Source organism: Penicillium citrinum, assembly GCF_028827155.1.
Source record: "Penicillium citrinum strain IBT 23319 chromosome Unknown utg000008l:1.0-2707905.0:1.0-2709502.0, whole genome shotgun sequence".
Classification (NCBI taxonomy): Eukaryota; Fungi; Ascomycota; class Eurotiomycetes; order Eurotiales; family Aspergillaceae; genus Penicillium; species Penicillium citrinum.
In genome coordinates this window covers 514,110-527,880 of record NW_026622693.1, presented here as the reverse complement: position 1 = coordinate 527,880, position 13,771 = coordinate 514,110, and the positions used below count along the sequence as shown (strand labels likewise).

Sequence of the window (13,771 nt, the reverse complement as noted above, 5' to 3'; positions counted from 1 at the left end):
ATGTCCCTGGTGATCTTTGATCTATGAAACACGTGATGGCCCAGGCCGAACACTTGGCTGCCACTCTTTGTTCTGCGCTTCTTCACTGATCTTTCTTCGCCACCCATCAATACTTCCGCATTCAGATATTTGATATTGTTCTCGATGGTTTACAGAAGTAATAGAAAGAATTGGAGCGTGTTGATCCCTTTGAGTGGGCCGAAGAATCCGCACGTAGTCATGGGCCTCTTATCAAAGCAGAAGATGGTCTATTCTTCTCAACTTTCTTCCAGGATATTATTCATGACTGATTTAGGAAAACATCGGCACTCGCAAGCTAGACACAGTATCCATGGCTCGGAAATCTCATTTTATCGAACATGACGCCGATGACTTCAAGCAGGGGGCTGAAAACAAGAGCAACGAGTCCAAGCCAAAGAAACAAACAAAGCCGGGCTGGAAGTCTCTCTTCTACTTTTCAAACCGAAGGCATATACCCATCATCATCGCAGGCTCAGTATTCGCACTTCTAGCGGGCTGTGTGACTACAGCATTGGCCATCTTCCTAGGCGATGTCTTCAATGCATTTACAGCATTCGGAGATGGAGACATAGAGTATGATGGATTGCACAGCAAAATACTAAGCGGGGCTCTGGGGATGATTGCACTGGGAGCAGCAGGGTGGTTCCTCAATGGAGTATACTATGCGGCTTTCATGATATTTGGAGAATTTCAAGCATCGACTGTTCAAAGAGAGATTTTCATCGAGTTACTCAGTCGGGACGTGGAATGGTTCGAGGCTCAGGAAGAGGGTTCCGGCGCTCTTCTTTCCCGTATACAAGCGTGAGAAAGCCTCGCTTGCCTTTCTAGCCTTTAATTCCCTCTTTTTCAATTACTGATGATTGATATAGCCAGATACAAGATCTCAAAACGGCAACATCACAGCCGCTGGGCCTCTTGCTGCAATACTCATGTCGATCTTTGGCATCACTCGGACTCGGTTTCTATACATCCTGGCGTCTCTCTCTGGTTACACTGGCGGGGTTTCCAATATTCTTGATGATAATCGCACTCCTGTCTGCGAGGATGAAGATGAGCATTATTGATCAGCAAATGGAACTGGCGCAGGCCTCAAAAGTCGCAAATAACGCATTAGCCTCTATCGATACAGTGAAGTGTTACAATGGACAGAGATTTGAAGTTCGGAAATTCTCGACTAGGATCCAGAAATCTGCATCCCATTACCTCCGACGGGCGCGGTTAAACTCACTACAATTTGCATTCATCCGATGGATGGTTTTCGGGATGTTCGTGCAAGGGTTTTGGTATGGGAGCTCGCTTGCCCGGGGTGGGCAACTATCCCCTGGAGAGGTTCTGAGGACATTCTGGGCATGTCTTACGGCGGCTCAGTCTATCGAACAGGTTCTTCCACAAATGATTGTTATCGAAAAAGGAAAGGTTGCGGGTGAATCTCTCAAGTCAATAATACAGACCCGTGCGAAGGGTCGGAGAATGAGTGAGATGAAAGGGACCTTGTATCCAGTTCATTGCGAAGGGGATGTCGAGGTGAATAATGTAAGTATAAATCAAGAGCGAGTCAACTGCTTACGAAATTCGGACTAACGGCCGTAGGTATCTTTTGCATATCCAAGCCAGCCTGGAACAATCGTCCTCCAGCCGTCGACGTTCTTTTTTCCTGCGGGGGAGACAACCTTTGTTATTGGGAAGAGTGGCTCTGGTAAAAGTACACTGAGCCAACTACTCATGCGCTTCTACCTCCCCAGCTCAGGGCAAATCCTAATCGACGGGAAACGTCTCAATGAGCTCTGTGTAAGCTGGACTCGGAACAACATTACCCTTCTGGAACAAAGAAGTGTCCTCTTCAATGACTCCGTGCTTCGAAACATTGGCTTTGGCAGTAAAAGCCATGAGAATATCACAAGGTATGATGTTGAAGATGCGATTGATCTGGCTATGCTTGAAGATACGATCGACAGTTTACCAAAGGGGCTCGATACTTCTGTAGGTCCTGGTGGAAGCTTTTTAAGTGGTGGTCAGCGACAAAGGGTCGCTATAGCTAGGGCAAGACTGCGTGACACGCCGATATTGATACTGGATGAACCAACAAGCGCACTTGATCAGACAAACCGCATAGCAGTGATGAAATCAATCAGAGAATGGAGAAAAGGCAAAACAACGATTATCATCACGCACGATCTATCACATATTCTAGACGATGATTTCGTTTACGTGCTCGATCAGGGAAATATTGTTCACTCGGGGTACTGGCAAGGAATCGAAATACAGCTTGGGGTTGATAAATATTTCTCAGCACAAGATCAAGCCAGCAAGGTCAGCGAAGCGAAGCCTAGACGGCATTGGAGCAAAGCGTCAAGCTTTTACCAGCAAGAGTCAGATGATAGCCTGGGAGATTTGCATCCAGCTATGCCGCCGCCTACTCGTCAAGGCAAAAGAGATACATGGGCACAGCATCACATCCCCACTGCCTTGAGGTCAAGTACACTTGCCATTGCAACTACAAAATACTGGAACAAGCCTAGTCATCCCAATGAATTTAAAACAACTAGCTCCAATACCCGAGAAAACAAACTTTCGCATAGATCGAGGACAGTATCAATTGTACCCGAAAAAACCCAGCTCCCATCCCAAGATTGGTTGAAGTCACTCGCGGCAACGCCAACTGCGATTGAAATGAACGAAATAACAGCCGTTAGTCTTGAGAACGACAGAGTATCCGCCGACGATGATATACAGATCACAAATCAGCCTCAGAGTCCGGAAAAGCCTTCGAGTCCCCGAAAGCCCTCCCGCCATCGATCTCTACGAGGACTTGGTCGGCCTCGACGTGCAAAGAATGAAAAACCAATGCCTTTATCCCACATAATGGGAACCATTTTCCCCAATCTGACAAGAAAGCAACGAGCGATTCTAATTCTGGGCATAGCATCTTCTCTAGCTCATGCCACTGCAACGCCACTGTTCTCATTCTGCCTTTCAAAACTATTCACAACATTCTATGCCGGGGCCGACAGCGCTAGATTATCAATGGTCTGGTCTCTAGCTGTTCTCGGTGTATCGTTCGGAGACGGGCTCGCATCATTTTTCATGCATTATTTTCTGGAATTTTCCGGAGAAGCTTGGATGGATACTATTCGTAATCGCGCATTCAAGAGAATCTTAGATCAACCACGAGCATGGTTCGAGAAAGACAGCAACAGTGCTCCGAGACTTACTGCATATCTAGATCAAAATGGTGAGGACATGCGGAACTTACTCGGACGTTTCGCTGGATATGTCATCGTGGCTCTCACAATTGTCAGTATCGCAATCATCTGGAGTCTGGTGATGTGCTGGAAGTTGACGCTGGTGGCTCTTGCTTGTGGGCCGCTCATCTATGCTATCACTAGGGGCTTTGAAGCGACAAATGGAATGTGGGAGCGAAGGACAAATGCTGCGAATAGTATTGTTTTCGATATCTTCACTGAGACTTTTGCTGAAATTCGGACTGTGCGGACGCTGACTCTTGAAGGCTATTTCCATCAAAAGCATACACAAGCTATGTCTCGAGCCCTTACGGTAGGCTTGAAGCGGGCAATATATACCGGTATGCTTTTCGGGCTAGTTGAATCGACGGTGATCTTTGCCAATGGTAAGTTAACCGATACTTTCACTCTGTTATCTGCATATAGTGTCACATTCCTGGGCCGCTAATAGTTCAAATCATTTTAGGGTTGATCTTTTACTATGGAGGAGTACTCGTGGGCTACGAATTTACCGTCAATCGAGTAATGACGGTCTTTTCCATGCTTCTTTTCGGCGTCGGTTACGCCGCACAAATTCTATCGTGGAGTAAGATCTTAAATACTTGAAAATATTTCATTGCACTAACCCGTCAATGCTAAATTTTGTACAGTCCCTCAAATCAACACAGCGCGCGAGATCGCCGCTCAGCTTTTGCGACTGGCAAGACTGCCGCGAGATGCATCCCACGAGCATCAAGGCCACTTGAAAGCCACCAATCTGACGCCAATTAAGCTGACAGCCACCAATTTCCGATATCCATCGCGGCCGAAGACTCTAGTGCTTAGGAACGTCTCCCTTAGCGTCTACCAGAATTCCTGTACCGCTATCGTAGGCCGATCAGGCTCCGGCAAATCCACCATCGCCTCCCTTTTGCTTGCATTGTATGAAGCCCCTCTTGACCAATCAGGTCGGCCCACTGTGACACTTGGAGGCCATGACATTCTACGACTACATGTACCTACTCTTCGCTCACAGCTTGCAGTAGTCTCCCAGCAACCGACCATATTCCCTGGGACTGTTCATGAGAACATTCGCTATGGAATAAGCACCCATTCCAGATTGGCTTCTTCGGCTCACGTTCAAGAGGCTGCCCAAGCTGCCGGTATCGATGACTTTATCTCCTCTCTCCCAATGGGATATTCTACCGTCATTGGCGACGGGGGAGTGGGTCTATCAGGAGGGCAAAAGCAGCGTCTGGTAATTGCCCGTGCTCTACTTCGGCAGCCTCAAATTCTCATTCTGGACGAAGCAACTTCGAGCCTTGATCCCGCAGGAGCAAAAATTGTCTGCGAAACAATTCATCGACTTGTAGCCACTCGAAATGATTTGACTGTCATTATAATCACGCATTCAAAAGATATGATGAAGATAGCGGACCATGTTATCGTTCTTGATCAGGGCGTCGTGGTTGAAGACGGATCTTACGCAACCCTTTCTCAACGTCTGGATGGGAAGTTATATGAGCTGATCCATGACCCCGCTGGCGAATCCAATTAATTAAGCGTCGCACAATCACCCTCAACTTGGTCATTCCATCAAAGCATCCCAGCCGCTGTCACTCTCCACTCTCCACCAAAGCGCCTCGCCGCTTTCGCTTTCGCGTGGTGCCCGCGTCGGCCGCGCCCCGCCAATTCGATTCAATTCAGCCACTCGACAAAACTGATATTCTCAGCCCTGTATTCCCGGTGACTGCTCTGATATTCTTTCAAAAATCAGAAAGATTCACACCATTTTCTTTCTAATTTCGTCCTCTCACTAATCGATTCATACCATGTCCAAACCAGCGATTATATTTGCCCCAGGCGCTTGGTACCCCCCCAACCGTTTTCGATTCTTTAATCGAGAAACTCGACGATTTTGAATGTCACACTGTGGCATTTCCATCCGTTCAAGACCCAAGTAAGGTCCAAGGTCTGGAGCCAGATACTGAAGCCGTGCGTTCTCTAGTTGAGAAAGCAGCCAATGCCGGCCAAAATGTCTTCGTGGTATCGCACAGCTGGTCTGGGTTACCCGTAAACAGTGCCCTGGATGGACTGGCCAAATACGAACGTGAATCCTCTGGCAAGAAAGGTGGTGTCGTGAGGTTAATTTTTATTGCCGCGTTCATCCCAGCTCTCGGAGAAAGTCTTATCGGGGCATTTGGCGGGGTTCCGCCACCTTGGTATGTGCGAGATGTAAGTTAAGCAGGCCTTCTTTGTTTTGAAGATATCTCGATTTCCGAGAGTTGAGGTATTAACGTATACTCGAAGGAGCAAAATGGTACAGTCACCGCGAGTGACCCGCAAGCACTCTTTTTCCACGATGTGCCAGATGGTGCTGAATGGGCCAAAACACTTCGTCCACATGCTTGGGTGACGAAGAACGCCCCAGCTACAAATGCCGCATATCTGGAGCTTCCGGCTTCATATTTGCTATGTGAAGATGATCAAGCAATTCCTCTACCTGTGCAGCAGGCCATGGTTGATCGGGCCCAGCGCAAGGGAGGCGTTTTCAAGACGGAGAAGATCAAGGCAGCTCATTCTCCGTGGCTTTCTAAACCCGATGAAGTGGCTTCGTTTATCAAAAGAGCGACTGCCGAGACAGAACAGTCCTGAGACAGGGTTGATCTCTGTGTTTAAGGCATTGCTAGATAGAATGATGTTCAGCAAGTAGTTCTCAATGTACATATCGTGGCCTGAATGATTTAACTCAGGAAGTGAATCACCGTACTCATTTACTAGTGCTGGTAATAATACTTCTTTTCATTGAAAATATTGAGTATCTAGTTTTGGTTGGACAAAGTCGGTAGTGTGAATAATCACCTCTACTCAATAGAAGTAGTACTTGAGTTGTAGACGAGAGGCCATTCATGCTAGAGAAGTACCGGTAGGACTATACATTAGTTTCCCATAATATAACATGAAAGCTGTATCCATTCAAGAATCGAAGTATTGTAAAATGACTTGAAAATAGAATGAGTATAAAAAGTAATTTGATGATGAATTTGTGCTATCTAAGTTCCTCCATGCGTACCAATCCTATCCATCACATGCCCAAAATTGAAATAAGATCAGAATAAAATTCAAAAGGCAGTTCCGAACGCCTTGCTATTCGAGAAAGAAGCCTCCATCCCAGTTGACGCTCGATAACAACGAGAGACTGATGATTGAGAACAAATAAAGACAGGAAGAAATGCTAATACAATCGTTAATCATGCTCATTACATATTGCTGGAGATCAAGTTCGATGCATTCGAGGTAAAGACCGATATGTCTTTTCAGCTAGTCGACTCATCGTGAAATAGTCGAGTGGCTGTCAGTAGTCCCTATTTGAACATTCGAAACGTCATTTCCCGTCTGTGGGGAGTCGGGTGGATTTGAGGATCCATTATCCACATCTTGGGGATGTGGATCTGTTGACGTTACTGGTGAAAAGGAGATCGGGCTGGCGAGATTGACGTGAATGGATGGTAGGCGGGTCAGAAGAGGCGGTGGTCTCTCTGAATCGGAATCCTCTCTACGTTCTCGGATCGGACTTTCATAGGCTGGGGCTTCACCCCATTCGAGGTGATCGTACTCTGGTGGTGGCGGAGTGACGGTCAAAGCTGTGATATCTTCTTCGTCAGGTTGGGATAGTGGATGGCCTGACCCGCGCGTGGACGTTGGCCGCAAACCCCAGTGATCAACCTCAGTGGCAGCGGTGTCAGTCGTCATGATGGATGATGCCATGGACTCTCCTCGAGAGCGCATGAAATTGTCGTTCAAGGAAGGCGAAGACGAATCGAGTGATGAATCTTGTAGAAGAGGATGGTGGTCTGAATCGTGTGAGTCGGCTCGTAGACGTGATCCGTCGTGTCGGACATGGCCAATGTCTGCGTAGCTGACACTAGAAATACGTCGATCTCGCTCACGAGATTGATGCTCAGCAAGGACCGCAGATGCACTGATAGATGTATTACTGTCTCCACGGAGACGATTATTGTTTCGAGCCCGAGATTCTGCTGCGAGCTCCTCAAGACGTCTTGAATCTCCACGAGCTCGAGCTTCTCGTCGTTCACGTCGGCGGGATTCGCGATCAGCAACTTGCTGACGCCTCTGAACACGGAGTTGATATAACGCTTCCATTTGCTCTTCACGACGATTCTCTTGTTCGTCTTGTGTTTCGGGGAATTCCACTACCATATCCATTCCACCTCTTTCACCTTCCCTAGCGACGACTTGTTCAGTCGGTTTGGGGCTGGCAGAGTAGGGAGGTAGGGTCATGATGGATCGGATGGATGTCTCTCGCCGTACATTGTTATCGGCAGTGGGCGTTGTGGTCATCTCGGAGGTGAGACCTCCTCCCCATGATACGAGGTATCATGATCTGTCCTTGTAGTATTTTGGTTGGGCACTTGGCCATATGAAGCGCTGCCGGGGCACCAGTTCTTCCATTTGCGTTTAAAGTACTGCCCGGGGATATACTTTGGCTCATAGTGCCGTTGCCGGAGCCATCGAGCCCCAAAGTAACATATCGCAGACGTAGATAAAAGGAAAAGAATAATCGAGGCACACTATGAGGAAATGTTTGAGTTAGCACGAGAACAAAGTTGTACTGTAAATATTGGGCATAAGATGGCCGTAAGAGTTGACGGATGCGACCGGAAGTGAAAGAGCAGACAGGCTGACGTACGATGATGAAGATATTGTTCTTCCGGCTAAGATCCCGCTTCTGTGGAATGTACATGATGGATAGAGCGGGCATCGGGCCCTAGAGATCTTCGGACGGCATGAAATGGAAATCTCCCCCAGATTTCAATGAGGTCGAAAGGAAGAAGAACGGCTGAAAGATCAAAGGATCCAGCCACCACAAGTAATCAATTCTAGGCGCGAGTGGAGCAAGCGCTGAAGCTCAGGGACGCCATTCCTATTATTATCGAACAAAAGTGGAGCATCCAGTGAGACGCCAGTCCGGCGTGGACCAGTCAAGGCGGGCGCGTGCGTGTATCCCAGTTTTGACCAAAAGTCCCAGCGACCAAGTTTGGCCTGAAAGTCGGTGTCGATCGTGTCTGGGTGAAAGGATTCGTCTGTGTCTGTGCGTATTGCAGCAGTTACAAGTCATCGATTCATTGCTTTCATCCCCTCAGCGCAGAGCTAATGGTGTTTAGACTCGGAAATCGTGAGAGATCCGGGAGGGATCCTCGTTCCCTGCACGGGAGATCCGCGTTAGGTACTGAATGTGAAACTGTCTTGCCCGTCGAAATTATCGGTGGAGCTCGTGGGTAGGCAGATTGGCGCACGAGTGAGCGCCCTTCCTGCTGCTGCAGCTGTTGGCCGCAAGGGTTGATTTGTGATACGGACAATAGATTATAGACAACAAGCACCCTTACTCGTGGCTGATTTGGGGGTGGTGGCAGTGGATGGAAAAGAAAGGGAAGGGCCAATTGAAGATTGAAAAGTGAGACAGGACTTAAATTAGGAACGAATAGATTGGTTGAGACTCCTCAAAGAATATATTGAATGGAGAAACAAAGAAAGACGAAAGAAGCAAGAAGAAGGAAGAAAGAAGAAAAAGAAGAAAGAGATGAAGTCAAGCTGGAAAGTGTTGATGTATGGGCAGTACGGTATTATTGGTATATTTGGTAATATTCGTATTGCAAATCGAGCATCACAATTTCAACTACGCAATGAGGAAAGGGCAGATTGCATGTTACAGATCAGATATATAGATACTAAGATAGAGTTAAATTGTACCATGTGATTCCCAGTGAGCTTGGAGATATAAATGGAACATCATAGATTCAAGTTTGCAAGGGATGAGTCTGCAGGTTTTATATTTCAAGGCTACTTCTTGCATTGATGGGAAGTTGAAACTATACTACCAGAAACAGTACACTGGCCTCCTAAAGAAGGATGATTACCGATATGCTATGACGAAAAATTTCCAATTTCGCTTAGTGTAGATCGAGCAGCAATCCACATTACGTATTATGTTGTCTACGATCTGAACGCAGCGTCAGCTTCCGCGAGGGTGAAAGTGTAGGTATTTGATTGGCGTCCAGGCCAGCCAAAATTGGAATTTTGACCATACACCTATATATCCGCATATTACAAGAAGGATATCCATAGCAGACTATCATTATGACCTCGGCAGTATCTGGCAATTTATGCTGCACCCCCGAAGAGCACTCTTGGTCTCCTGAGCTCCACAGTCCGATCTTGAGGAGCCAACTTGGTCCTTGATTTCTGGAAGTAATAATAGGGTAAGAAGGATTAATCGATGTCTTTAACTCTGAAACGTTTCAGAATCAGCACGGCTTTTTCACACAAATTTTAGACAGTTTATATTGCGATTATCCCTTCCAAGGCGACTTCACCTTCCAAGAAATAGAAACCACCTCCTCGATCAGCGCGCATCCAACATGAAAAATGATTGTAGCTTCTCCTCAAAGGCATCGCTTCTCCTGCGGATCAGCAGTGGATCTGAATCTATTATAGGGTAAGGGTTGTACGAACCGGCGGAGTTGTATGACTGTCATTCACACCCGTAGGAACTACACCTTCTAGCAGCAGACCTCATGGCAGGATAATTACACGACATGAAGCTTATGTGGAGTCAGATGTTCTGCTGAACTGTATAAACAAGTCATTCCATTCCGAAATCTAGGGATAATTCATTTTACCCGTAAGAAGATCATCCTGATCCCCAGACACAACGGAACGAAAGGAAGAGGGACACCGCAAACAGGGTAGCATATTAAATCACCCCGGACTATTGATCAATATTCCTACGTGGTATTTCCTTCTTTTCCTGTTTATCATAAGGGTGTAGAGGCATTACTATCCAGATCGCCTTACAAGTAAGTTATTGGAGTGCACATAGATCTTCTGCATCGCATGGCCCTCCCAAAAACAAGCCACAATTTGTCCCCTGACCACTGGCAGGCTCTAGCTCGAGTCCGGCGCCACTCAAGAACCCCGGATTTTACAGGGGTAATCCTGCTATTCTCATCATTACTCACTGACTATGACGATCCCTTAATGAGGCAAAGCCCCGGCAAAGACTGACACGCGGGAGATCATCTGCCCACAAAGCATGATCGCGTCGTGGCAACGAACCCTTTGGGTATACCTGTAGGTGTTCCATTCACAGAGTTTGACTGTCGGCAGATGCTCTTCTTGCAGTGAAGATCTGCAAATGTTAAATGAGCTAGTCTGAATAAAAGCGTCGCTGATCCATCCGGTTCGCGCATTTCCCTAGCATTAATTGCGAGAGGTCATCGCAACATTCTATCACAGGGTCCTGTCAGCCTGCCCTACTGAATGTGCCCATTATGAAGGCTAGCGTCAAGAAAGGCATGGATATAAAGTTATATAAGAATCTGGGTTCCTGAACAGACGACCTTCCACTGGTGGACCCATAAAGACCATTCCATCTTCCTATCAGATTTGCTCGACACTCCCGAAAGAGCCAAGCCAAATTAAACCACTAAAGCTCCTCAAACGAGGCAGATCCATCCTGTTTTTTCTTAAACAGACTTCATTGCAACTACAAGCAATGGCCACTTTGAATTTTGCACTGGTCAATTCGACCGGATCAAACTCGGTCTACGCATACATCACCGGACAAGCTCTTGATAACAACAATGCCCTTTTCCTTTTGCAGGCAGACGGCAGAACTGCCTACTACCCCACATCGCCCTCTGCAACCCTCACCTCGTTGAGTCAGGATTGCGCGATTCCTCTAGGAGCTCCTGGGAGTACCAAGACGGTTACTATTCCACATATTGCAGGCGGGCGTATTTGGTTTGTGCGCGATGGCAAGTTGACTTTCTTTGTCAATCCTGGGCCTGCGTTGGTGGAACCCTCGTCGTCAAATCCATCGGATCCAAATTATAATCTCTATTGGGATTTCTGCGAGTTTACTTGGAACTCTGCACAGCTCTATGTCAATATCACCGATGTGGATTTCGTATCGCTGCCCATTGGTATTGCCTTGACAAACACGTCAGGGGTGACGAAGTCTGTACAGGGTCTTCCTTCTAATGGACTGGAAGCTGTTTGCTCTGGTCTTCGGGCGCAGAATGCGAAGGATAATGCGGGATGGGATAAATTGATCATCTCTAGAAATGGTGCGAATATCCGTGCTGTCTCGCCAAATAATGGTATTACTTTGAACAACTCGCTTTTCAAGTCTTACTACGATGCCTACGTCAATCAAGTGTGGTCCAAATATTCCAGCACCACCTTGACAGTCAACACTCAAGCCGCAGCAGGAAATGTAACTGCCACTGTTTCGAACGGAAGACTCAATTTTTCGACTGGGGGTATCTCCTATGATAAACCATCCACAGCAGACATCTTCAGCAACAGTTCAGGGGCATTCGCTGTCTCGGGTGATCCCACAAAGGACGCTATTACAGCTCGTCTTGCGGCGGCCTTTAATCGATCTACTTTATTGACCAATAACGTACAGCCTAATGGGGAGGTGGTGTCTAACTATTATCAAAATGCCGTCACCAATCACTATGCGCGTATCTGCCATGCTACTACCATTAACAGTCGTGGATATGCTTTCCCATACGACGATGTGGGCCCAGATGGAGGCGTTGATCAGTCTGGCAGTGTCTTCGACTCCAATCCAAAATTATTGACTGTCACTGTTGGTGGTGGATCTACAGTTGCGAGCAATCAAAGTGAAATTGCTCAGCCTAACAATGCGCCTCCAGTTCCAAAGTGGTCCAAACCTAGCAATGCACCCCCAATCCCAGAGAGACCCAGTCCTAACAATGCACCCCCGGTTCCAAAGAAGCCCGGTCACTTAAATGGACTCAAGAAGGTGTGGCATAAGTTTTCTGGCAATAACTGAGGGTCTGATGGATGATTCATTGCCACAATCCTTTAGTGCGAGGACCGGGGTTAGTATTATGTTTTGAATAGCACCAGATGCAGTGCAACGTTGGATGAAATACTATATTTTACTATCATTACCGAATTGAAGAACGTTGCAATACTTTTTTTTAAATTAACTATTGAACTATTTTCCAAATTTACAAGGTTCTCTATTGATATCTTGTAGCGTACTACACATGATCTTCCCAGAAGAGGACCACATCCATTATCTCAGGAGCCGGCGGCGGGATCCCAAGGTCTAGTGGAATGACGGTTCGACACATTGGACACGTACCATTGTTTGCGTTTCCACTCATCAGCCATTGACCAATACAAGAGCCATGAAGCCAATGCATGCAATGGGGGATAAGAGATGTAATGTACTCTCCAGGTTGAATATAGTCAGCGCAGATCGGACAAGGCTCATCCGAGGTCTCCCGGGCCAATTCTCGCTTCAATGCGCGATTGATCGCCAATTCTTTGCTTAGTGCCTGATTTGTTAGTATTTGAGAAAATATTATTCCAATGGTTGATAGCAAATTCTCTTCAAAAGCAACATTTATGTTTTGAAACATTTTAGTCCAAGCATCGGCGTACTGTAAGAATTCGACAAATGTCGTATTTGGAAACATTCTGTGAGCCATTAGTTCTTGTATCAGTTCTATAACGTTCCAAGTTACTCGCCGACGACTGAATTCGTCACATTCTAAGATTAATTCGATTATATCCCAGAGTTGTCGGTCCATGTAGTCAAGATATTCAGGGTTAATTCGCGCATATCGAACTGCCATGATCAATGCCTCAATACATTTATCTTGCATAATTGCACTGGGCCTGCGGAAAACTGCGTGAGGGCCTCTTGCCACTGCTTGCTTGCTTAGTAGAGCATTAATCTATTAGTCTGTTGGTTCCACATTTCCTCGGCGCTGTCTTCACTTAGTCTTGGGATTTTGATCCCCACAGATCGAAGGCATCGGGCATTTACGCTCGTCATTGTGGATATCTTTGTAATATGAGACTGAATTCATATGGAGCAAAGTATATGAGTCTCTTGTTCGAATTCTTTTCGCCTTAGCGTGAGAGCTTGAAAAGTGATGATAAATCATCACAGTGGATGATTAAGCTCATTTATATCTGAAGATCGAGCTCATCTAGGATCTAGATCTATCTGGAACCTCGATTATACTCGAAGACAAGGCTCTTTGATCTTGAAATATCGAGTTGATATGACAATGCACGCAATGAATATTCGAACGTCAAGAAACAAGGAATTGTGCAACAATCTTCTTTGAGTTCGAAGTCATTGTGAATTGTATGTCAAAGGATTAAATCTACCTTTTCTTTGTACTTGAATGGCCTTGTTAAATTCATGACAGAATCCGATCCAATTCAATTTTCACGGGCAATGACAACATCCCAGCAAGGAAGATTCTTCTTTTTATCAATGCATTGTTTCCGACGCGGCCATCACTCTATTTCCACTAGTAGTAAACCTCCGAAATATAATTTCCGGAATCCACCTCAGTATCAAGGGATACTGAGGTGGATTTCTAGCTCTCTGGCGAAGGAGAACCAATTTCGCGGGATTGAAATGAAATAGACACATGTACAGACTTACC

General features: G+C 46.4%; 5 protein-coding genes across 5 annotated transcripts; 3 read left to right on the top strand and 2 right to left on the bottom strand.

Moving 5' to 3' along the window:
- Positions 1-331: 331 nt before the first annotated feature.
- On the top strand, positions 332-4,800 carry N7469_008633 (ABC transporter ATP-binding protein; the record flags this gene model as incomplete). The annotated part of the gene is made up of 4 exons (XM_056647551.1): positions 332-822; positions 891-1,554; positions 1,612-3,649; positions 3,914-4,800. 4 exons carry the CDS (start codon positions 332-334, stop codon positions 4,798-4,800), a joined length of 4,080 nt encoding a protein of 1,359 aa, XP_056497316.1.
- A 274-nt stretch (positions 4,801-5,074) lies between these two features.
- On the top strand, positions 5,075-5,897 carry N7469_008632 (alpha/beta hydrolase; the record flags this gene model as incomplete). The annotated part of the gene is made up of 3 exons (XM_056647550.1): positions 5,075-5,126; positions 5,197-5,477; positions 5,553-5,897. 3 exons carry the CDS (start codon positions 5,075-5,077, stop codon positions 5,895-5,897), a joined length of 678 nt encoding a protein of 225 aa, XP_056497315.1.
- A 675-nt stretch (positions 5,898-6,572) lies between these two features.
- On the bottom strand, positions 6,573-8,025 carry N7469_008631 (uncharacterized protein; the record flags this gene model as incomplete). The annotated part of the gene is made up of 2 exons (XM_056647549.1): positions 6,573-7,604; positions 7,954-8,025. The coding sequence occupies 2 exons, from the start codon at positions 8,023-8,025 to the stop codon at positions 6,573-6,575; spliced, it is 1,104 nt and encodes a 367-aa protein (XP_056497314.1).
- A 2,793-nt stretch (positions 8,026-10,818) lies between these two features.
- On the top strand, positions 10,819-12,129 carry N7469_008630 (glycoside hydrolase family 64 protein; the record flags this gene model as incomplete). Its single annotated transcript, XM_056647548.1, has 1 exon — positions 10,819-12,129. One exon carries the CDS (start codon positions 10,819-10,821, stop codon positions 12,127-12,129), a length of 1,311 nt encoding a protein of 436 aa, XP_056497313.1.
- Positions 12,130-12,343: 214 nt separating this feature from the next.
- Positions 12,344-12,943, bottom strand: N7469_008629 (uncharacterized protein; the record flags this gene model as incomplete). Its single annotated transcript, XM_056647547.1, has 2 exons — positions 12,344-12,643; positions 12,833-12,943. 2 exons carry the CDS (start codon positions 12,941-12,943, stop codon positions 12,344-12,346), a joined length of 411 nt encoding a protein of 136 aa, XP_056497312.1.
- Positions 12,944-13,771: the final 828 nt, after the last annotated feature.